This window comes from Dryobates pubescens, chromosome 5, assembly GCF_014839835.1.
Source record: "Dryobates pubescens isolate bDryPub1 chromosome 5, bDryPub1.pri, whole genome shotgun sequence".
NCBI classification, from domain to species: domain Eukaryota; kingdom Metazoa; phylum Chordata; class Aves; order Piciformes; family Picidae; genus Dryobates; species Dryobates pubescens.
Window position 1 is genome coordinate 25,745,347 of NC_071616.1, and position 26,038 is coordinate 25,771,384.

The window sequence follows — 26,038 nt, forward strand, 5'->3', positions numbered from 1 at the left end:
CACCTCCCTGGGCAGCCCATTCCAATGGCTAACGACTCTCTCAGTGAAGAACTTTCTCCTCGCCTCGAGCCTAAACTTCGCCTGGCACAGCCTGACACTGTGTCCTCTTGTTCTGGTGCTGGTTGCCTGGGAGAAGAGACCAACCCCCTCCTGGCTACAACCTCCCTTCAGGTAGTTGTAGAGAGCAATGAGGTCTCCCCTGAGCCTCCTCCTCTCCAGGCTAAATAATCCCAGCTCCCTCAGCCTCTCCTCATAGGGCTTGTGCTTGAGTCCTCTCACCAGCCTTGTTGCCCTTCTCTGGACACGTTCAAGAGTCTCAATGTCCTTCTTAAATTGAGGGACCCAGAACTGGATGCAGTACACAAGGTGTGGTCTAACCAGAGCTTTAGACACAAGGTTTTGCAGATGCAGTCATCATTTTACATTTGTTTTGTTTTGTCTTTCTTATGTTCTTGTGTAAGTGGGAAGATAACATCTCTCTTGGTAACACTAGGAAAAACTTCACCGGGCAAAATGCTATCAAGTACACAGACACCACAGAAGAGAACATGTGTCTCCAATCACTGCTCAGGGTTAAAAACAAACAAACAAACAAGAACCAAACCCCCCTACATTTTGGAGAAAATTAGTTTGCCTTTTTTTTAGTATCTTTTTAAAAAGGGTAAATATTACACTATTATTACCCCACTACATTATCTCTTGTCTAGTCATTCACACCTCTGAAAACTGAACGCAAAAGCATGAATCTTCACAAGTAGAGAAACATGTACAGAGTATCTTCAGGGTTAGCCTGCATAACAGTCCTGTTCATGTAAAAGAGTACAGATTTTGCTTTCACTTAGGCTAATGTAAGCTGAATAAATATTTTCTGGGCAGTATGCTGAAGTATGTTGTATGTATGTTGTATGTATGAAGTATGTTGTATGTATGTTGTATGTATGTTGTATGTATGAAGTATGTTGTATGTATGAAGTATGTTGTAGCCAGGAGGGGGTTGGTCTCTTCTCCCAGCCAACCAGCACCAGAATGAGAGGACACAGTCTCAAGCTGTGCCAGGGGAAGTTTAGACTCGAGGTGAGGAGAAAGTTCTTCACAGAGTTGTTAGGTATTGGAATATGCTGCCCAGGGAGGTGGTGGAGCCACCGTCCCTGAAGGTGTTCAAGAGGGGATTGGTACTTGGTGCCATGGTCTAGTAGTCATGAGGTCTTGGGTGACAGGTTGGACCTGATGATCTTTGAGGTCCTTTCCAACCTTATTGATTCTATGTTTCTATGCTATGACTTTTTCTAATTCACCTGATTTTGCTTAGACATAGTTATCTTTGATAGCCAATAAGCTTGTGCCAATAAAAAGCACTACAGAAGAATCATTCATGGTTAAACTAGTGCAGGGAACGTTTGAAAAAAATAAATATCTGCTTTTGTAGTCTGCAAAGAAAGGCACAGATTTGATTTGCACATACTTGGAAACCACAACTCAGAGCTGCCAGAACTGCGCAATGCAAACACTTCCATAAGAGCAAAACATGGTCATGTGGTTGTTTATTTTTTTTGGCAAAACACTGTGAAGCACAGCTGAGGAATGCTGTACTTTGAAAGGGGAAAGGGCAACAGGATGCATCTCTTTTCTAATCTGATGTTTGGGTTTTTGTTCCAACCCACACCATTCTATGATACTCAAGTCACTGCTTTATTTTACTTTTTCTTTCCCTCCGAGGCAGATTCATGCAGAGGAGTATGAAGAAAAGCACAAAATTATACTTTGAACAGATGCAGCATCCTCAAGGCAGAGCACACCCTCCTCAGTACTGAGGCTGATTTAGAGGGTCAGGCAAGAAAGGGACATGCTCTGGGTTCTTTCAGCTGCCTTCCCCAGCTCTTCTGTCATCAGTCTGCCACCTCCTCTCGGCTGCACACCACACCAGCATCCTCCTCATGGGAGCAGTTGTGTGTGCCAACATCAGCATGAGTGCACTCCAGCAGTGTCTTCTCCCACCCGGCGCACTGGACATCATCCAGGAGAATGCGAAGGGAGGTCCCTTCCCCAAATTCTGCCTTCTTGCTGGCTCGCACCACATAGGGGAAGCCCAGCTGGCGACACACCACAGCAGCAGAGGCTGAGCTCCAGCCATCATCACACACTGTGCCCCACTCACCATTGATGTAGACTTCCACTCGACCCCAGCTCTGGCCACGGCCCTGCCACTCCATCAGCCGCACAGCACCATTTTGCAGTGGCGGGGCTGTACTGGGGCGTTTCTTCTTTCTGCGCTGCCCCCTCCTCTGCCCTCCCTTCCTGGGCTTGGGGGTCTTGCTGCTTGGTGCAAGTGTGGTGGACATCTGGCTTCGGTTCCCTGGTAGTGGTGGGGCTTGACCCACCCAATCCACAGATGGTGTTGGGGGGGTTCCAGGGTCTGACCTGCCTTTCTGTGGGGCCTCAGTCATGACCTTCAGCTGGGGACGTGGTGTTGGTGTTTTCATAATAAACTCTGTTGGGGGAAAACATCAGGAAACCATGAGTCTGTCACTCTACAGACAGTACATAAAGACAACTATGAAAGTCCAGTGCTGATTTTTCACTTATTTAAGTTCTTTCTTGGAATTTGCTTACTTGATCCTGTTGAGAAGCGACAATGCTCCCAGTGAGCCAGTATTTCCTCAGTGAAAGATGTCGGATGCTTTTAGTTAGAAGAGAGGACTGCAGGGCTTAATGCCAACAAGTAAGTCTCTCCTAAGAAGGAAACTCCAAGCAATCTATTGGCAAAACCACAACCTGGCCATTAAAGGGTGGGCACTGGAGTTTCAGTCAGAAGAGAAGTTCCCTACCATATCCTTCTCACCTGATGAAAGCATTTTAAAGACAGGTACTATTTCTGCTCTTCTCTTCATTACCAAGGACTGGATCATTACCAGACAGAGCGCGTCAGCCTCCCCACTGGGACAGATGCTTTATTCAGAGAACTGCAAATCAGGAACATTCAAAATCAATTCTCTCTGGCAACTGGAATGTGCAAAAGGAACACAGTTGCCAAGACAACACATAAAACAGAATTTTGGGTTGGTGGTTTGGTTTTTTTTTTTCCTTTCCTACAAAAAAAGAAAAAGAGCCTTGAACCCTAAAGAGCTGAAAATTCTTTGCTGTCACAGTTTCCAGGCGTTACTGGACTTACTTTATTCACATGTGCTCTATTTTTAGTTTAAAAATAAGTTTTGGCTTGACGGAAGGAAGCAATTCAGAATTGCTCAGAATTACAATCAGCTGAGCTGGGACAGTCTCACAGACATTTGCAAAGACATCACAACTTATTGAAATATATCCTAGATTATTCATTCTCATTCATCACTTGCTTTGTAGTACAGAGACCAAAAAAATACGAGTCTCATTTTTTCTTAGTATCTATTGTCCCCACAAGACAAAAACATCACGGTGATACAGTTTTTCCAAATAATGCTCCTTGGAGAAGAACTGCATTTATGGCATGACAGTATTTTCTTTCTTTGGAAGCTGAGGTTCTAAAGGCAAGAAATGGATATGAAGCCTTACCTGTGAAGAACTGCTGCTGGAACCTGATTTGGCAAAGCACATAAAAATCCTAGAATTCATATAATGATATGCAGGCCTGCATGAAAGCTAGTAGTCACCTGGGAGTGCTTTTCACCCCAGTCATTGGCAAGCTATTTATCAAATGCACTTCCAGCAAATGCACTCATCCAGCTAATGCTGGCCACATGCCTTAGCAATTCTGTTACATTCATGCTAAACACTAACCAAAACAGCAAAATATTTACAGCTACACATCCTTGTCTGCATGCTTCTGAATCAGAATTTTCATGCTTAGTTTTCAGCTAAAAATGAGTTTAGTTCTTGAGACACTGAGCAGAATTCCACCTTTTCTAAGATGTAATTTATGATGAAAACTACCCTGTGAAGAACCCCCCAAAATGTAATTATATGTATAGTTTAAAAATCTGAACTTTGGACTCACATAGACAAGAATGCATAAACAGAAACAAAGAGTACAACTGGTTGAACACAAACCAAGATACTAATGTTTGGACACAGTGTCTATAATGAGCCTTAGATCTTGTTCCACCTTAAAGACTCAGTCTTAATGTTGCTGAGTGCCCTTGTTCATCCCTGAAGTCAAAGCCATTGGAACTGTCAATTACTCAAATGCAGTGTAAAATGATTCATGCAATTAAAAGTTAAATAAAAGCATTTTGACATTAGAAATTCTACAGCAATATTAACTTCATGACAAATTAAGAGTACTACCTCAGTACTTACATGTGTAAACAAAATGCACACTGGACATCTAATTTTGATATCCTACTAATCTGTTTCATTTTTTTCACTTAAACACTACTTGGCTTGCATATCCAGCTACATTGTTGACTACTCCAGCTTTAGCAGTGCAATACTTTGTCCACTATGAAGCAATCAGAAGTCCCAGTAGGGTTTGAGAAAGCCAAAAGTTCACCTGAATGGCCAATCAAGCTGATTCTTTGTGAATGTTTTCTCATCTCACGTTGTCTCACTTGAATCTAACAATGCCAAGCCCTCATCTTTCTCAATGAGCAACCCTCTAGCAATCATATTCTTCAGCTCCTGAAGTGCTCTCTCCTACCTGAAGGCACTACCAAAAAAATCTCTTATCAGTGCAAAGCACCATTGAGCATAGGAACTCAGTACAGGGAAACCAAGTTGAAAACTTGGGAAACCACGGAAACAGGTACAATGCATCGCGGAGAAGGGAAAACGTGCAGGGACAGAAACTACAGAGAAGATTTCACACAGCCAGGAGTGGGGAAATAACTCATGCCTTATTTGAACCAACTCTTCATTTCCAAAACAGCTGATAAGAATTAATTTTGAGGATACTCTGAAGAGGGAAGTTCTGGGTGGTCTCCACTCATACAATGATGGTGCAAGCCTGGAGTTTGCATTTACTGCCAGCTAACATGCACCAATAATAAAGAGCAGCAATGACACTTACTCTCCTTTGGCACAAATGGGATGCGCTTGCTTTTTACTGTCACTGGCAATGGCTCAACTCGGCATTTTCCTGGAGGTGCTCTCCTTCGAAAAAAAGGGACACATACAGTGCACAATTAATGCATTTCCTCTGGCATTGTGAGTCTTTGCTTCCCGTTTTTCTATGAATGTAATGCTCGTGAGGGAAAAAAGGAAAGAAAAAAAAAAAAGAAAGAAAAAAACCCAACCAAACACCAGAAGTCTGTTGAAATGATCCAAATGCTGTTTTACATTAGAAAACATGTTTAAACAATCACATAACTCTGTTGATCAAAGTCCAAATATTCATAAGTCCTCTGGTTGTGTTTTCACTTGCCATTGATATGAATCCATTCAGGAAATAAAACGCTGGCAGGTTCAAGCATTGTGGAAAGAGCTTAATCAAACTGAAAAGAAAAACTGCAAAACTAGACTAAATGTTGAACATCTGACATAAAGGCCATTTATATACAGGTTTTCAGGCTGTCTTCAAAGAAGCAAAACAAGACAGTATTATTCATACATAAAAGCCCCCTCAAAGATTAACTACTACAAAAATAGTCCTGAAAATACACTAGTTTCAAACAAGAGCTCTAAGGGTGTTGTACAAAGGTTCTCTCTGTATAGTGTGTTATTTTGATACAAATGTGTTTGCCATGGAGGTGTATCTCTTCTGAATGTAACTTCTGAGAACTTATATTCGGTTCATCACAATTTTTAGCTATGATGGCTGTCTTGTTAATCTGCAGGCTTCTTCAGAGATTTTCAGACTGGTTCAAATATGCATGATGTTTGCTTTTGGAGGGTGTAACTCTTTCATAATTAGGATTGCTTGCATCTGCATTTCTGTGGAAGGCAAAGAGCTGCTTTCTCAACTACTGACAAGTAGTTGAGGCTGTCCCCTACTTTTCTGAATTTTCCTGTGAGTTTTTCTGTGCTCTACACAGAAAGAAACTCCTTCTTAAACTTAACACTTATAACTTTCTTTTGACTTCTGCTTTATTTTTGCAAAGATTGTGTAATACCAGCCTCTTGTAACATAGTTTACAGGAACTCTTCCACTGTGTTAGATAATGGAAAATGCTCCTGACGGAGAAGAGTTGGAGGAAAACATGTGGCAGCTCTGGGCTCTCTTCCCAACATAATACCGGCAAGTGGTTGGTTCAAAATGCTCTTAAAGCTGCAAATTCACTCTGTGGTTTTCTGGGGTATTTTGGGGGGTTTGGGGTTTTCCCTCTTCCCCCAAACAAACAAACCAAAAATCCTATAAATCTCTCATTCTACATATCTGGCTGAAAGTAGTCTTGTGCTTAGCCAACAACAGTAATGATTAAAAAACACAGCTGTCCCTTGCCAAGCCCAGTCACAGATACAGGCAAGTGGGATGCAGTGTGTTAAGAAAGGTCTTATTTCCTTGTCTAAGCCATTTTATTCTTTGAAATACAGAACAGAATGCACTTCTTGACGTTCATTTCTGGTTTGCCCAAGAAAATTCACGCTGCAATTCACGCTGGATCAGCTTCGGCTGCAGCTGCCTGGCTACAGAGCTCCCTCCTATTGGAGATGGAACTGGCTACAGAAGATAGTGAGGAACTGAGAATAAAGACCTTGAGGAAAATTGCCTCCTTTTGGGCAAGAATTTAGAAAATCTTTGCCTGAGAAAGACAAGCCACCCATAAAATACTCCTTTAGCTCTCAGGAACAAATTTCCTAGCTCACATGAAACCAACAGATCCCTTAACAAGCTGGTGATCAGGAAGCAGCATAGATTCCTATGACTGCAAGAGCAAAGCAGACTCAAAAGGGGTTGCTCCAGTCATTCCTTGATCAGGCTCCACAGAAGAGCTCAGCATGGGAGAAGAGCCAGTCAACATCATTCATCACATCCACACCTGGACATGCTGCACAGTGCTTAGGCTTTGCAACAAGAACATCTCATACCTAGAAGTGTCCACCACTTTATACACAACTCCATGGGGAGCCGTGGCACTTGGTATGCCAGTAGACATGAAGTAAAGTTCCCCTGGTGAAAAAAACAAACACAGCCATGAAAACTCTCCATGGAGCTTCTGTCCTGTAAAACACAAAGGCATTAACTTTGCATCATAAGTCAGAGAACATCAGAAAACCCAGGATCACAGAACCTATGGAAGAAAAAAAAACATGTTTGTATTTGGGTTTGTAAGGAGCATTTATCTGCAGTCCAGCGAGTAAGAGCTGTTACATATTGTCATAAAATACTATTTTGATAAATGTCCACTGCATGTTCAGCTACCCAGTCTCCAGCTATCATCTCAGTCTTGACCTTAACATAAAACAGTCAAACTCTGAATTCCCTCTGTCAAAATGAAGTGTAAGGAAATTAAGACTGTTCACAAAGGTTTCTGCTCTTTTGGATAAGACACTCCTTTGAGGTGAATCACAGAACACTATTTTGGGTTTTGTTTTCTCTAGCACACTCCTGAAGTGAGGGATATCTCAAAAGAAAGGCATTTGGGTTCATTACAGATCTGTCAGGCCACATGGGAAAGGGTTTGACCTTCAGTCAAACAATTTCCATCACTATGTATTCGATGCATTTTTGTGTAAACTGAAGTTCCATCCCTCTCCTCCTGTTGTGCAAGGGAAGCTGGGATAAGTGGTCCCTCCAGTACTCTCCTTCTTTTGCCAGTTTGAGTGCTTAAGCAGTGCAATGGAAAGCAATCAAAGAGCTGATCTGGATGAAAAATAAATTTGCAATATTAAAAAAGAGAGAGAGGAAAAAAAAAGGAAGACAAAGAGGCAATGGAGACCACTTTAGCAAGTAAGGCAGATTTGAATATCCTATGTATTTCCCAAAGGAAACAGTGAAAGGAGCAGAGGGGTCAGAGTGAGCAAAGGAAGGTGTGGGCTGCTGGTGACAGCTCCAGCTGGCTACTGAGCCCCCATCCTCTTCCTTCTCCTGCACTGCCACAGCCCAAGATACTCCAGATGTTCCTGTTAGGAAGAAGTTCTTCATAGAGAGAGTGATTGCCCATTGGAATGGGCTGCCCGGGGAGGTGGTGGAGTCGCCATCATTGGAAGTGTTTAGGAGGAGACTGGATGGGGTGCTTGGTGCCATGGTTTAGTTGATTAGATGGTGTCAGATGATGGGTTGGATGCGATGATCTTGAAGGTCTCTTCCAACCTGGTTTATTCTATTCTATTCTATTCTATTCTATTCTATTCTATTCTATTCTATTCTATTCTATTCCATTCCATTCCATTCCATTCCATTCCATTCCATTCCATTCCATTCCATTCTGTTCCATTCCATTCTGTTCTATTCCATTCCGTTCTATTCCATTCCGTTCTATTCCATTCCATTCTATTCTATTCCTGAAGCAAAGAACAGCTGCCTCTGGCTCTCCCTGGCTGGTTTCTTCCCTTCTCTGGCAGACTCCATTAAGCACAGGCCTTGATCCAAACAGGGATGGGAAACACCTGGCACTGTGTCTTGCAGTGCATCCTACTTTCTTTCCTGGAGGTTATCAGGCAGAAATATGGATGCTCAGGCCATGAAGCACACAGGCTATCACACATACACTCCATAGACATAGCACAGTGCCTAGAGTGTCCCCGACACACTCAGCTGCCAGGGGACAGAGCTGATGGCTTTACAATGGCTGTGCAATGAGCCAAAAACATAAATGTTTCCACTGTGTAAACTGCACTGGCCAGATTAACATTCATCAGAGCAAAAATGCCAAAACCCAAATGCTTCCATGAAAAAAAGCTTGTTAAAATAAACTGTGACAATCTTGTAAAAAGGGATTCCCCATGCACCAAAAAGATGCAAGAGAAGACTGTTCACTGCAGATAAAGCAACCCTCGCTACACTGTTATTAACAGATTTCTTTCTATTATAATAAAGCAAGCACAAGGCAAATAACTACCTCAGAGACTATGGTCCAGACTCCAGCCCAAATTTCCACCCAGCTCTATTGTACTTATGCAAAGCACACATGAAAAGAGCAGGGTGGAAGGGCAGCAGCATTTCACTCCCCTTTACGCAGACCCTGTCCACAAGCAAAGGACGAGGCAGACATTACTCCCTAGGTCCAGGAGCAAGCACTTCCATTAACAGTTTGATACTGCACTTGGCAGCCCTCTGGTTGGCATATAGCTGATTTAAAGTAACTTATTCTGATTTTAAGGTAAGAGATCCTTCATGCAAAAGTACTGCAAAACAGATCTATCCTTCCTTAACATTAACCATTAAAGAAAACAGATTTTTAACTGCAAAAAAGATAAAATTTCAAAGTTGAACTTTTGAGCTAATACTTAGTTTGGATCATTTGCATTTACATAAAAATATTTTCATTTATGCAATGTGAAATGGACATTGCATTTGTGCAACATCCATGCCTGACATAATCTGCAGGAAATGCAGATGTTTCAAAACTTGGCTGTTCTGGTAGCAGGTGCTTGAGACCATGAGCCAAGACCTCCCTGCAATAGGGCAGAACACAAACTGCTGCACTGCCAAGTCACAGGGCTAAACATACCCTTGTACAAACAATGGGAGTGGCCACCAGCTTACGTAGAATCATAGAATCTAGGTTGGAAAAGACCTTGCAGATCACGGAGTCCAACCGTTTCATATCAAGACTCCTTGTTTCCTCCTTTACAAATTGCAGCAACTCCCTTTTATAAAGCAAAATGTCTTGTCTTAAAACACAGCTGTGCAAAGTTCCACTGAGAATGCATCCTACGGTCCTATACAAAACAAAATCCCAGCTGCAACTGATAAAATATGGACTTAAGCAACCTTTTGCGGATGCCTTACTCAAGATATAATGCAGGGCTTTCATTCTCCTTCACCTTGAGAGGTGCTAATATTCCAGGCCAGAGTGAGTAGGTTCATAATACTGTTCATTAGATCTGCTTCCCTGTATCTATTAACAACACCAAAAGCTTTGCTGAGTGGCCAAGAGCACAGACTTGTTCTCACTTCATATGAGCTACTCATCCTCTCAGGGTCTGCATTCCCCACAGTATGGCACAGTAAAGAATGAAGCTTCTTTTCTAAGTTGTGCTTTGTTGTACTTTCCCCCTGCTGCTCTCAGTCCCTCCAGAGAGCAGATGTGCAGGCAGCAGCACACCCAGCCTCAGTCCTGCAGGAAAATGCCTCTCCAGTTTTCCCTGCAGGCACTGTGTAGCACGCTGGCCTCAACATTAGGATTGTAGCTTTGGTTTTTGAGAGACACTGGGAATCTCACACACTGGCATTTTAAAGACTAACAGACTCATGCTCTGCCTCCTCACCACCCCCTGCCTCCCAGGAGCCCTCTATGACACTTTCTCTGGTGTTTTATTCCAAAAAGAAACCACAAGCATGCCACTCAGTGTGACATAAAGTTGAAAGATTACCTGCTTCATCTTCAGCAAAAGAGATGATGTATTGGTAATAGTTGTTGATGAGCCCAGGGAACATACACGTTTGTCCCTTTCCCATGCAGATTTCACTGTACTGCCACTCTCCAGTAGCTCGATCCTCTTTCAAAGACATCAGGCGTCTGCAAGGCAAAGGAACAATTCCACAACACGTGAATATAATATATGAACGTTAAGAAGGACACCTGAAAGAATGTTTAATACTTCCTACACTTGTTACCTGCAATAGGAACTGCAGCTCCTCTGAAAAAGAAAGGATTGTTCTATTAAAACAAGTATTTTATATGCCCTCGCAACATCCTGTCTTTCAAGGGAAACAGAAGCACATAAAAAAAATATGGGAGAGTTTAAGGGATATCAGACTATCTGTGGGGAGACCCTGTCAGAGACACAGGGCACCTGACTTCACAGCAGCTCTGTGGCCTCTCTCCTGCACACAGAACCCTTCACCTGGGGCAGATGGTGTGGAGGCTGCATGAGAGACCTGGGAGATGCAGATAGAGCAAAGGAAGAGGAGGTGGAGGAAAACCAAGGCAGTCCCATGCATGCCTCATCACAGGTTTGCAGAAGACTCACTGATGGACAATATTTTATTTTCTTTCTCTATCTTCAGTGTCTGGAAACACTGCATCTGAGAGGGGGTTCTTTTAGGCTGTATTTAAATGCTTTTTCACAGCACTTCCAAGGCTTTATATGAACATCATGGCCCCTTTGTTTGTGAAATCACTGACACTGTGGGCTGCTTCAATGTGAAGACTGCATCCCTGCACAGGACCAAGAAATGAAGGTTATATAAAACATGCCACATGAGCCCTCTGTAAAAAGCAATCAGGCTTTGTCCGGTGCTTGAAACCAGAAAGTAGCACCACATCCTCAGTTTTCAGACTGCATGAGCAGGCAAGTGTAATACTGCTGTAGAATTTCAGCTGGGGGAGCAGCTTAGTGAGCATCTGTAGTATTTACTTACCCACTCATAAAATCACCAAATATGTACAGGCCATTCAAGTTTGGAGACTCGCAACCCCGATAGACATAGCCTCCAGTAACAGATTTCCCCATTTTGTGTGGATACGCATAAATTGGAAGTACATCATCTGTGGGGGAGCAAAGATCTGTGACTTGCTTTGTTTTACACGATGCACAGTAGCTGTTTATCTAAACAGTTCTGAGACTAGCATGATACAACTGGGTTCACTTAAGCATCTTCTAATTAAATGGAATGCTGATGAAGTTGTATTTAGTTTGATTTTCACCTTTCGGAAGCACATTTGATACCCTGCCTGGCTGGCTGTGCTAACCAAGGCCAAGCTGGATCAATGTTTCACTTGCAATATAAGCTGAATCCCCAATAAACCTGAGTGCTCTCTATCACCCAGACACCTCACTGTTCTTTTGAGCCCTTCTCTTCCTGCTGCAGCCCAGCTCTGTTCATACTGCTTCTGGACCATTTGTACACAGCTTGGCTGCTTTTGCTATGAATTTGCAGGTTACTCTTAGAGTCACCTCACCTGTGCATGAGATGTTTGCCCAATGCAGCTTTGTTTTGGTGGTGAAAAGTTAAAAAGAGACAGGTAACTCCAGACTGCAGGTACCGATGAAAGGATATGTCAGATGTCAGTGCAAATAGCTTCTGTCTTTCTGAAGACAGAGGAGCTTAACCTGAAAGGGCCATTAAATATTTACAATATGGCACTGGCAAGATGTAGTTCTGGCATGTTCATTGTAAAAAGCAAGTTAAAACACAAGACACAAGCAAAACAGAGTAAGATGCCCTGATTTTGAAGGTCTGCATTGGATGCTTCCACCTCTTTCTTTTGAGACTCTTGGGTTACAGGCATCTCTTCATGGTACTCACCCCTGCTCTTTCTCACAGCCTTTCACCCTGCCCATACAGCAGATGCTGCAAAGCCAGTAGCTCTGCCAGAGAGGAACTTGCACCAAGAGCATTTCATCTAAAGCAAATGTTTTCTATGCTTCTGCTGTACTTATAATTTTAAAGGTGCTGTGACATTTCACTGTTCTAACAAAAGGATCTCTAAAAGCATCAGAAATTGTTCCAAATCCCTGTAGACCTCAGTAAAGTGCCTTCCATGAATGCTCACGCAGGTGCTGTCACACAGGAGAGCACTAAAGAGGCTCTCTGACAACTGCTTCAGCAAAGGAAGTGCAAAAAAAATCTGCTCCCTGCTCTAAAATTTTTTATAAAAAACCCCCAGTTAATCTCTACCACTGTACTTGTAGCTAAGTTAATAAAAGGAAGGAAGTTACACAACAACACATAGAAGAGAAAGAAAAATCAGAATCTCAGCTAGTGCAAATCATTGCCAGCCCACTGCCCCCCTGGATCTCTGGGGAGATGCTACAGCACAAGATGTGGTCTGCATCAGACCTTGCAACACAACAAACTCTGACTTCACACGTGCACTGGAACTTAAGCAGCCAGCAAACACTCTGTAACCAGCTCTGAAAAGCTGGAAGAAAAACAAATGTTTTCCATTTTGGCATAGCTAAAAGAATACATTGTTACCTGCAGAGCAGGCAGAATTCATACTGGGTGGCCAGCTGACACAATACATTTTTTTCTTTTTCTTAAATAGGGGCACTACTTTTGAGTTATGGAGAAAAATATTATTGCTCCAAATTTTTCTCACTTCTGCAGGAGAGCTTATTTTATGTGGCAAAGGTGAAATTGTCCCCCTAAATCACAGAATCAACAAGCAATTTGACTAATAACACAGGTCACCTAGAAAAGAAGCCTGCTAGCACCTTTCATTTTCCTCCTAAGTCAAAACTGGCAACATTTGGATTTTCAATATTTATCCCCAAGTCAGTTCCCTTCTCCACAGAGACAGTACAGCTACACAAATCAAAAAAGCACGTTTTCCACTATGCAGCCAGGCTTTGTTGGCAGGAATTAAAAATGACAGTCCAGAAAACTGCACAGTGGGAGGTACAGGTAATTTAAACAGCACATCCATTTACCCATTGAAGAATTGGCACAAAGTTTTTTATCGTAACAGCTGAATCCTTCCCTCGCCCTCCAGCCATAGTTTTTCCCTTTCTCCACGATGTCGATTTCTTCATATTTATTCTGCCCCACATCTCCACAGAAGAGCCTCCCTTTCCCTTCCTTGGTGTCAGGCTCGCCCCTGTCAAAAGAGCAGCGCCACATATTTCTCACTCCGTAAGCGTAGACTTCAGGTCGAGCCTTAGGGTCATTAAGAAAAGGGTTGTCAGGAGGGATTCGGTAGAGAGGCCCACGGTCATTGTTGTTCACATCGATACGCAGCACTTTGCCCAGAAGGGCTGATCTGCATTGGGATAAGAAAGGAAGTGGAGGGAAACAAATTAAATTAAATTACATTAAATTAGTTGTTTAAACATCAGAAATGAGGATTTTGGAAAACTCTAGGGTTTCGTTCTTTCTGGTTTGGAAAACACTTGTGTCGTTCAATATTTGTGTAAAAGCCAACCATTTGAAGACAATTTCATAGAATCACAGAATTACAGAATTGTTTCAGTTGGAGAAGAACTCTAGGAACATCAAGTCCACCATGGCCATTAAACCACATCCTCAAGTGCTATGTCTGCATGGTTTTTTGCACACTTCCAGGAACAATGACTCTACCACCTCTTGGGCAGCCTGTTCCAGTGCCTGACCACCCTTTTCAGTAAAGAAATTTTCCCTAATATCCAATCTAAACCTCCCCTGGTGTAATTTAAGGCTATTTCTTCTCATTATATCACTTGGTACTAGGGAGAAGAGACCAACTTCCACCTCACTACAATCTTCTTTCAGGTAGAGAGCAATGAGGTCCTCCCTCAGCCTCCTCCTCTCCAGACCAAACAATCCCAGTTTCCTCAGCCACCTCTCTTAAGATTCGCTCTCCAGGCCCTTCACCAGCTTCACTTGCCTTGGACCACCAAACTGCCTTCTGGTGGCTCTGACTTCCTACAACCCCACAGATGCATGCTGGTGGCTTGGGGATGCCATAGGGATGGGTTCACTCTTACTTGTTCTGGGCATTTCCAAAGGTTCCAAAAGGATCCCCAGCCATGCCTCCATCTCCAGTAAATATGTAGAGATATTCATCATCTCCAAAGAGCAACTGTCCTCCATTATGGTTGGAAGCAGGTTCTTCTATTTCCAGGATTATCCTAAGTGAAAAAAGGGAGAAGGCATTACCTACTGCACATGCCCTAATCAAAAGGCAGAGCAACATCACTCCAGTTGTCCTTGACCCATGAAAATGACTGTAGATTGGGTTTGATACAAATTCCTCCACATCACTGAATTTTGCTTGGGCATAGCTGATTTCCTAACCTTAAATAATCCAAACATATTTTCCAGATTACAGAAACAAAAAACCTGTGTAATAAGGCTATCATGGTGACAGTGCCTCTTAATAGCTGCAAAATAGAATTACAATAATCACTTTTACCACCTCATTTTTAGCAAACTTTTTACCCTTCTGAAAGTACTGATAAGTTTGTGATCATATTGTAAATTGTGGGAAGAAACTCAGCTATGTCATTATCCTGTCACTTGCTGTTAAGTGTCACCACCTGAGATAAGGTAATTGTGCACAAGTGCACAGACTCTAAATGGCAGCAGGAGTGAGGAAGTGAGGGTCCTGTACAGACCCAAAGGCAAACCCTCCTCAACCTCCCAAAGGCAATGGAAAAAAGCAAAACACCAAAATCTGCAAACTAATAGACATACGCCTTCCTGCTAAGGCACACCATGTGCTGTCTTAGGCAGCATCTCAGGATGAAGTCAGTGGGATCCATGCCTATACAAGTACAGCAGGACCACAAATTTGTTTTCTGATGCTTTTCCTGTACTAGCTACATAGGCACAGAAAAAGTTACAAACATACACTCTGAGGATTTTTAGACAAGACAGCTCATGGGCCCTGACATCTGCAGGTTTAAGCTTCTGACTCTCTTCTCTGAAGAACGTGTTTTAATTCCCTTTATCTTTCATCTACAGATCTGCTTACACTGGATTGGTGTAATTGCTTTATAAACCAGAATCCCCTTTCTATCATTAGGCTACATACATTTTTGAGCTAGAATCATCCACTGATGAGTATTTGGTAAGCCCTAATATAACGCATGTAACAAAGCAAACCTTAAAATTAAAAATATTCCAGGGTCTCTTGAAACAGTGGTTCTATTACAGGGTTCTGCACCAGGTTATAAATCTATAGACTGTCTTCACAAACAAACCTCTAATTGTCTGTGCATATTAATGTGGATCAAAGTGCACTTGGTAATAGCACAGTCATTTGCATTTTCCTTAATTCGATATGAAATTTGTAATATCACAGGGTTGAGCTGTCATTTAGATAAAGAAATGTGGGACCAAATCTCTCTCTGGTCCAGTATCACAGAGTTTCTTTATATTAATTTTGGAAACCTTTGTCTTGGGAATGAATCTCACTCAGACGTTTATTTTAAAGGGTAATGGTTACGATACAAAACAAAAAACCCCAAAACCATACTCAAGGATACTAACTGTAAATAATGTTCAGTGAAATCTTCTGACATACCAGAATTGAGAAGTATAAATCTTTTACCCCTGAGCACTTGCAGTTCACCCATGGAGGGACTGGGAAACTCTTGACTCAGTATGTTAGGCATGGACTTGAACTAGCTTGCTATCACACTGGAATGCATTAAGATAATTAAACCTCACTTATTAGTAGCCTTGAAAAATGTGCAAACTGGCCTCTGAGATCTTAAATACATTTTTCAGAGGAATGTCTGTGTACAATACCTTTCAGAACCATGGTCCAAAGCATTCATGTCAGCAGGAGAAATTCTGAACTCACTGATTCGGATTCTCTCTTCATAACGAACTTGAACTGAATAGTAGACATAGACCTTACCATTGAATTTGAATTTAGGATGGAAGACAATACCTAGAAAACCTCTCTCGTCTCCTTCCCAAGGTGAGGTAAGTACAGCTTCACTGATGTTCAGAAATGGCTTTTTGAGCCTGGATCGATCAGGAAGGTAGGTCCACACCAGGCCAACCTGCTCCGCAATGAAGAACCTGTGGGTGCCATCGTTGGCGTGCACCATTGCAACAGGATTGCGCAGCCCGTTGGCGACCTCCACAAGGCAGAGCTGGAGACAGCCCTCTGCATCGGCCGTCACTAACCCAAGGTTTTGGTTAAGGTTCTGGTTAGACAGCAGGTGTGGAAAGCAGTAGTCTGTGTCCTCCAAAGCCAGGTAGTGGCAGAATTTTGCCATGTTGTTCTCCAGTGCAATTAACTCTTTGTCTGCAGAGAGATAGCGAAAAATGGAGCGGCATTTTTGCCACACTTGCAGGCAATAGTCTTGACAAAGTCCTGGTATCGTCCGCACAGGGGTGGAGGGATCCTCAGCATCATACAAGTGAGCTGCATATGGAGAACATTCCTAGAAGGAGAGAAAAAGCCTTCAACAATTTCTTGGACCAGATTTAAAACAGCTGAGCAGCAACACTAATTGGAGAAATTTCACCTTAATAATGACATATGTTCTGAAGAGATATTAATAGAGGAAAAGTTCTTAGAAAGGGGGTTTATGAAATGACATCCAATATTCCTGGTGAAAGCTGGCTTCCTTATGCTGTTATTCATTTATTTCAACCATAGAACTAACTCACAAAAACCAGTGATGACACAAATCTTGATACATCACCTTAGCAGACTGTACTGGGAAGAAAGGGACTTTCTATCTTGGATGCTCTGATGAAGTAGATTCACCACAGCATGAGTTAGAATCAGGTCTTGCATCTGCAAGCTGAGGAGGGGACAGGACTTCCATACCTCATCATCTGACAATCCAGACATGGGCTTCAACACAGATTTGATCTACAGGTGGGAAGGAGCAGCACAAGAAAGCATAGGAGAAGAACACACATTCTTCATACCATGCACTGCACCCAGCCCTATGTGTACACACCATCTTTGCTTGGGTCCAGATGCCTTTGCTGGTGGATCTTTGCCTACAAACAGTTCATATACCTGATTAGAAGTGGTGAAATTAATCTCATAATCACGACACCAGTCACCAAGTTGTGCAGGAGATGCTCAGGCTCTGACAATGAGAACAAAATGCCCATAATCCAGGCATGGTCCATTGGCAACGGCTGCAGCTAAAACCTCATTCGTGGAAGATGCACCCTTGTCTATCACCCTAAAGACTGAATGAAGTTCACATTGTACTCTCCACTACAAGAATTCCAACAGGTACATTTTCCTTATGTGCAAAGCCAGTGTAAGCCAGTAAAACTGTCTGTTCCTTACAAACTGACCAAAATGACTCAGCACTGTTTTGCAAGGACTTTTCCATGTAATAAACACCATATTTTCCAGTTCTAATGCATCTTCCTGACAAGCATCTCAAAAGTGCTCTCCAAATAACATAACATGACTCAGTGGAGGCTCAGTTATTTTCATAGGGCAGATAAATAACTGAGGCAAGAAAGGCAGGAAAAGAATCTATCCTTGAATAAATGCTGTATTTTTTAATTCCCAGATGGCATTTCTTCCAAGTAAACTTAGCTTACTTAAAAAAATATATAGTGAGCTGTTTCTAAATCTATAGGGAGTTATTTCTTAATGCAGATTACAGCACTATTCAATAGCTGAAAAGATATAATGTCTGAGATACTGAAGTATTTAAATTAGCTGATATGTACACATTATTTTGTTTTATTTTCCATTACACACAATAATAAAACAAGAGGCAATATAACAGAACATTAGCGTACCATAAGCTTTCCTCCTGTAATGTCAAGCCATTCATTGCAACATGGAGGTTATTATGCCTTCAAGTGAGTAGCAATTAATGTGGTAAAAAGAAGATTGTGCATGACACAAAACGCTGAAACTACACAGGCAGATTGGGTAACAGGACAGCACTTGGCTTGGCTACAGGAGGTGTGCCAGGGACAGAAAAAGTCTAAGAGTTTGCCAATGTGGTTGTCATGACTGAGTATTTAGTCTTAGAAAACAAATTGAAAGAAGAGAAAAGGAATTTGGAGGCTGGGCTGGATGGGAGCTCAGTCAGTCAGTTGCTGCCAGCAGAGGTTTCACATCCAGAAAGAAGCAGCCCCCTGCCTGAGGTATATCTGGTTCTCTGAAAGCCTCTTTCAAAGCAAGTAGTGATTTTATGCATTGCAAAGCAATGTCCTGGCTTCAGCATCAGAATAAAAAGTAGCAAAGATGTATGGTTTCCCTATCCCTTTGCCACAGGGGGCTGTCCACCTCAGGCATCTTTGAATAGCAGCTACGAATGACTTCTTCCCTCCTTACCATGTTCCTGGTGGCATACAGCTATCTACAGCAGCATCACTCTGGCAGTGAAGTTTGGAGATCTATCACTAGCCACACAGTACCCAAGCCTGTTGTCTAGAATATTTTCCAGAGATATGGAATATTTTCCAACTTTTATTCCACATGAGCTGGAACCTGATGTCTGATTTGTCTATTATGAACTTCCTGCTTCTGAATCAAATGTTGTGGTCCCTCACCCTTCACATCATCTTGTCACATGGACTAAAACACCATGAAAGTCTACCTTTGTTACAGCTTTGTATCATTAATAGATTCAAATTATCATTTCCAAACAACGTGGTCTGCTCATTCATTTTAAACTACTATGTAGTCCAAAGGCCAAGGAAACTAATGAGCAGATGATCAGTAACTTCAGGAGGGCTGGGATAAGCTTGCACCATGAAAATCTTACTAGAATATAAACTAATGAACATTAAGACAAGTTAGCCAAATCCACCCTACCTGTTCCAGGAATTCAGAGGCAGCTATTTATTTGCAACAGTCTGCAAGTGAACATACACCCACATCAAACAATGGCTTATTTACTGCTGCCATCAGCCTGCAGGAAGCGATGGGACTCTTCAGGAAAACGTCTAACTTTGACGTAATCCCTGACATTCCCTGTCTACCTCCATCTGGAAACTCAAGACCTTAAGCAAGCTACTCCCCAAGACGCAGAAAAAGGCATCTGCTCTGCTGCAGTCTGGAGTCCTGTATACCCCTGCACAATAATCCACATCCACACATGTCCCCTGAGACCTGCTGCCCCAGTCAGATCACCTCTGAATGTTGAGGCTGTGAGGCAGGCAAGCCCCACAGCTAAAGGCATTCTCTCAACATCCTTCTGGAAGCCCTGTTTTGGGGATGGGGGACAATAGGCAGGACTGAGGGAAGGGTTTTTCTGCTCTTCCACTAAAAATAGAAAGAACACCACATAGCAAATCAGAATTTGAGAGAAGGTAGGAATCCTTACCACAAATACAGAGACACTTGTCAAAATAATTTGATCACATTTGAGAGAAATCATGATTTGCAAGCAGAAAGAGACAGAAGTGTGCTCAGTAACTCACAGAAACCCACTTACTAATTCGAGCCCAGGATATAAATTGTATACATAACAAATGAACAGAACAAGAGTGTTCTGGAGTGCTGCAATGCCTGAACTTCCATTTTGCGTTTGCCCAGCCAGAGGTGGTGGTTTGTGGCCACATCTGGGCTGGTGATGCACTGAGCTCATCAGAACACTTCAGTGAGTCATTATTCCCACACTGAAATATTTCACTGTTTCTGAATAAATTTTCAACAGTTGGGTGTCTGATGTACACAGATGCTTCCAGGGGCAGAAGGACTGCTTAGCAGGCACTGCTAGCTGGTTTCCTGTCTGCAAATGGGCTTTTGGACACTGTTTGTTTCAGGACCATATTCAAAGGAGTTTTTGCTTCCAGAACAATGAGATGAACTAAAAGTCAAATCTCTGGAAGTTGATGTGTAAAAGGGTTGTCTTTCTCTTCACACTCTCAGGAACGTAAGAGATACCCTGTGTAGAATGCGAAGAGCAGTATTTCTGAAAAGCCCTTTTGATCCCATCTGAGCACAGCAGACAAGACTCCACTGTCTGAATTAATTTCAGATTTACAATTGCACAGCACAGAGCTGCCACTGCTCTGTCTCAGGGGCATTTTCATACATATGAGGACACTGCTGATAATAAGGTCAGATGCTTTGCTCTGCACACACTGTGAACATCCTCTTATCATATCTGGCCACAGAACATCAACTGCTAGTGGAAATTTCCCCTGTGCAGATTGGTCACCACAGAGGTTTCTAGGCCACATCCTCAGGCATTACTCTGCAACCATCACCAGGACTGTTAGCACCTGGCACATGCCACAAGCATCTCAGGATGCTGTATCCTAGTACAAAAAGACATCTAATCTTATGAGCTGGGCATAACAAGGAGAAAGTTTTGTGCAGGCAGGTCCTCTCTTGAATGTCCAGGGATCTAACCCTGGGAGGCTGAGTGGAGTCTGCAAATTTTAACTGCCCACATACCCACCTAGAGCTCATAAATTAAAGCAGAGCAACATCCCTATTTGTCTTTCAGACACCTGCCGTAGGAGAAAAAGTTCACTGGGACACCTGATGATGAACACTGGCTCATGACAGTGCCTGGGAGCACATGCCTAGGCTACTGCGCTAATCCCTGATGTGCTCTGCTATGAGCCAATGCACCTGTGTGTGGGCATTAATGCCACAGCTGATGTACCTGTGGGGCTGTCCATGCTCCCCTGTTTGGGCTGGGCAGTAACACCACATCCCACCACCTGTGCCTGTGGTGATGCACTCCTTGCATGGGTGGATGCAGTCATTCCTGGGCTGAATGTACTCACATCATGCTATGGCTCATGGTACCCTGTGAGGTCCAAAGTACCCATGCCTGCACCAGTGCACCCTCCCTGGAACAATGCACCCATGGGGTGCAGCATTCATACCTGGGTTTGGTGCAGCCCTGCATGGGTTGATGCACCCACTCCTGGGCCAAAGCACTGTGGTAGGGCTGAAGCACCCATGCCTGGGCCACAGCAACCTGCATGACCAAAGCTCCCCTGCACAGCTGAATCTGCCTGTGCGGCTGACGCCACTTGTTCAGTGGAAACCCCCGCACGGCTGCTGCACCCTGCGCGGCTGAAGCCTTCTTCGTGGCTGATGCCTCCAGCGCAGCCGAGTAGCCCTGTGCGGTGGATGCTTCCCGTGAGCCAAAGCTGTCCGTGAGGCATGTCGGCTGCGCGGCTAGAGTATGCCGTGCAGCGGCAGCCCCGGGATGGGCGGGCGCGGGGTGCCGGGACATCTCACCTGGCAAAGCAGGTCCTGCAGGTGCCCGGCGCAGGCGGCGTAAGTGGGCCCATCCAGGCGGCCGCTGAGGCGGTAGAACCGCTGGAGCAGGGCGCGGTCGCGGCGCGGGTCGCAGCACCCGAAGTTGGCATAGCGGCGGCAAAAGGCGAGGCCCCGCGGCGGCCGAAACGGCGGCTTAAAGTCCAGGCACTGTGGATGTGGCCGCACCGGCCCCGGTGCCAGCGCCGCCGCCAGCAGCAGCGCCAGGGCCGCCCGCGCCCCGCGCAGCCTCCGCATGGCGGCCCCGCGGCACAGAGGCAGCGCAGCTCCTGGGACGGGCCGGCGGCGGAGTACAGAGGCTACCGCCGGCCCGCCTGCCCCGAAGCTCTACCGGCCCCTCCGCCCCGCTCCTCCCGCGGCAGAAAGGGCGCGGAGAGAGGCCGCCGCGCCGCGCCCTAGGGTCAGCGCCGGGGGCGGACGGCTTTGGGTGCTGGTTTGCTGCACCGGGCTCACAGGGCTTCGGCTCATTCAGAGCACGCGCACGTTTGGTGATGGTTTCGGAAAGACGCTTCGAGTATCAATACCACCCAGGGCCCGCGCTTGACTCTACAGCCAGCACAGAGAGGCCATACTGGAGTATGTGGCTCCAGAATGCCACACTCTGGACGCAAATTCCTTAGGTTGACTCCTCAAGTGTTGACTGCTGGACTCTGTTCTGTCTTTGACTCTTTTATACAACAAAAATATGGGCGATAATAGCACTCAGTTTATACTACTGATAGACATATTTAAAACCAAGGAAACTGCTTCAGTACAACCAGTGCTCCTACATCCATTGGCATACTTTGGAAATCTCATCCTGGGATGAGATTCTGATGAGATTCAGTTTTGAGGCTGGAAAGGAGAAGCTTGGTGCAGTGTTTCCATAGTATGGCCCTTGATACCACTGGAGGCATATTCCCCTTTATGAAGATACTCCTTCTGGCCAGGATGGTGCTACCTCCATGCTGTTCAGGTACTCCCTGCTCAAACAAAATGGCTGATGATGCTTTCCTAAAGTGCTTCATGATATACTCTAGGAAAATATGTGCTTGAAATGCTGGGGGGTTTCAAATCATGTATAATAAGTGACACTAGTGTCTAGTAAGATGAAGTCCCAAGTAGATGGTGTTGAAGGCAGCTAGCCACAGTGCATTATGTGTTTCAGTATTAACAGACAGTCTGTCCATACAAAACAAAGGATGTGGAGTTCATGATTATATGCTATTTTTGACTCCTGCCTTGCGACCGAAGAACTGCTGTACAGTGCATATGGACTGTAAAATCACTGCACGGCTTGGAACATCCTGTCAGGAGACCATATGTGTTACAGCATTTAGTATGAGTTTGTTTTTCTCTCCATATGCTTATGTAACTGCTGCTAAGGTCACTAAAAATGTTGCATATGTGCTGGCAACCAGAATACCTGACAATCTCATTTGAGAATTTTCCACTCTTATTTTATGTCATTTAAGAACACTTTTTTGTGGATGACCTTGGTGAGCACATTGGAAAGCACATGATCTAGCTGCTGCCCCAAAACCTTTTCATGTCATGCAGAAAACAAGTATGCAGTTGTGTAGTCCTATATTTGTGTAAAAACCACTGATGTAAATACATCTCAGTTAATGTATTATTCCCATGGTTAACACTGGCTGTTGTCTCAGCATTTGTAATGGTTTTTAACCATTGATAATTAACATTGCAACAACACTTAATATACAAAGAATGGATCACACTTACCAAACCTATTCTGTGATGAGATTTATCCTATAGCCTCTTGATTTCATATTGCAGATCTTGATTAGACAGTCATGCAACATTCCAGAAGTGAAAGGAAAATTAAATGCTGTGCATATTTAGTAGTGAGTTGCAGAACAAGATTTGATTTGCCCATTGCTGCAGAACAGTATAAAATACCCTTGATAAGTTCTCTGTGTGCATTTACAGTACCTGCCCCCATGCCAGAGCTCCCAGTGGTTTGTTCATTCAGGCAGGGCAGTTTTTTAGCTTACCCCTCAGGCTGGGAACTGCACAGAAATGCATGGGCAATGCCCTGTTGAAACAGCAACTGTAGCTGCCTTGACCTCTGCAATGATCTATTTCTGTCAAGGATGGCTTATTTCACATCTTGTTGTGAAGCTGTGTTTTGAGGCTTCTCAAGCTCATGGGATATTGGAGAGAGCTGTGCTGTGTTGAATAGGAGCACATTGCTTGGGCTTTTCATTCCAGCCTTATCTGGAGACTTGCTGTGTGATCATTCCCAAGTTTCAATTGCAAAATTAGTATAGTCCATGCTCATCCACTCCATGTCAATATTTCAAGGTGTAGGCTACTGATATTTTAAATCATTGTTTTGTTATTCTTTTATGAGCTCTCTGCTGAGCCATTGCTGAAGAGTAAGCTCAGGAGAGTAACTGTTGCCCTCAAAACCAAAGGGGCATCTTCTCATTTAAAGTGATTTATCAAGGAACACAGGTGTATACTGAGTGGTAGCTGAAATCACGATGACTACAATAGGCCTGCCAACACATTTTGATATTAAAGAGGTGCTTAATGCAAGAAACACGAGAAGCCACCTCAGTGCAGGTGACATCACAAGGATACTGTCAGAGGATTTGATAAGGGGAAATCCTGATGCCTGCAGAACTGCTGGGATGACTCAGATGTGGGATGACATGTGGAATGACATGTACTGCTGCAGAACTGATGCCCTAATTTCCCCTCGTAATGGAACACACAAGTGGCACATATTCTTTAATCCTGTTGTGATGAAGTACCTCCTTCTGCTTCAGCAATACTCTTTGTTGCGCATTCCTAGAGTGTGTGTCCTGTGTTCCAGGAAATGCATGTAAGAAACACTGGGGCACCCCACAGAGGATGTAAATCAGTAGAACTCAACTGTGGCATATGATATCCAGGTTTCCCATATAGGTGACATGCTGCTAAATGCCTTTCCTCTTCTTATTATCTCATTTGATGTACAGGCAGGATGTAAATGTCACATTTTTGCAGCAATCAGTCAATTCGCTTGATTCTTTTGCTTTACCGTTTGCTACCAGAGAAATTCTAATGCAACAGCCCCAAAGAGACTATATGGGCAGTAAACATTCCTTATGTGTTGCATGTGCAGAAAGAACATATTTTCTTATCAGCTCACACAGCAGCAGATCATGCAGAAATTTTTAATTTTTTTTGGTTAAATTTCTATTATTTTACCCAGAGTAACAGTAATAGAACATTAAGTAACAACCTTTGAATGGGTTCTGTCTACTTTACAGCACAGGGGTCTTTTCCTTTTTTGGGTCACAAGAGACATTATAAAAGCACTAAAACGTTCATTTCTTTTCAGAGAGTGCTGTATTGACTTTATGTAGCATTTGACTGCTTTGTGGTATGAATTACATGTAACCATATAATTTGTCTCTAACAAGAAATAGACCAAAAGACTTGTTCAGTGAATTGTACAAATAAGCCTTTCTTCATCAGTGGTCCAAAACACAATTAAATACTTTGCTTTTTTAGTTCTCTGTGAGAGGTGGAACAGCCCAGTTAGAAAAGCAAGTATATTCCACTGAAAGAAAAGGTGATTAATTATAGCTTGAGCTCATAGAGAAAAAGGAAAAATCCAGTTTGGATCCATGCCTTTATCATAGGATCATTCTGTCCCATCTCTAGTTTGGAGAGAATAAGGGGGTTTTGATTAGCAACCACAGAAATGTTACTTTCGTGGAACAAAGCTAGCTAGCAGCAGCCAGTGCTGCCATTATTCCACCCCTGTTGAGAGACAAAGAGCTAATAAACAGGGTGGTACTTTTATATTTTCTAATAGCTGAAGAATACAAGTCGTAGTCCACAAAAGCAAGCTGTAAGTTGACAAATTCTTCCCCAAAGTAATCAGGTCTTTCAGCAAGAGAAAATAGATGCCAGTATAGAAGCAGAGATTGAAAATTAAGTATTTCTGAAACCTTTCTGACTGAGCAATGAGGTGCTTAACATTGGAAGCTCTACCAAACTTATTGTTTATAGAAGACATATCTGGAGACCAAACAGTCTTTCAGGAAGGACAAAAGAGGAAGGAACAAAGAAGTTACACAAATCCATGTAGACAACTTAGCAGACTCTCTTCTAGACGGGCAGGGACCATGGAAGTGCAGACTATGCATAACATAGGATCCCCAGAGAATCCTGACCCAAATTGGCACCTCTGGGGTAGTTATGTCACTTGCATAACTATCCCAGTACTAGCAGGTAGCTGGTAACTGTTGCCTCTGTTTTCCAATCAAATCCACTTTCTTCATGAAATATGCAAGGAAAAACACTTTCTGCTAAAGGAATATGCACATTTTCTATTTATTTAAAGAAATATGGCATTTAAAGAAGGCCAAGAGGAACACACTCCTGCA

The 26,038-nt window shown here is 43.3% G+C and overlaps 1 protein-coding gene across 1 annotated transcript; it reads right to left on the bottom strand.

The window, feature by feature from the left end:
• Window positions 1-1,414: 1,414 nt before the first annotated feature.
• HHIPL1 (HHIP like 1) lies at window positions 1,415-22,005 on the bottom strand. The gene is made up of 9 exons (XM_009905218.2): window positions 21,615-22,005; window positions 16,211-16,857; window positions 14,443-14,586; window positions 13,411-13,739; window positions 11,396-11,522; window positions 10,405-10,550; window positions 6,955-7,036; window positions 4,997-5,079; window positions 1,415-2,488 (listed from the first exon to the last, which is right to left on the bottom strand). Exons 1-9 carry the CDS (start codon window positions 21,888-21,890, stop codon window positions 1,887-1,889), a joined length of 2,436 nt encoding a protein of 811 aa, XP_009903520.2. The 5' UTR covers window positions 21,891-22,005; the 3' UTR covers window positions 1,415-1,886.
• Between the last annotated feature and the right edge of the window lie 4,033 nt (window positions 22,006-26,038).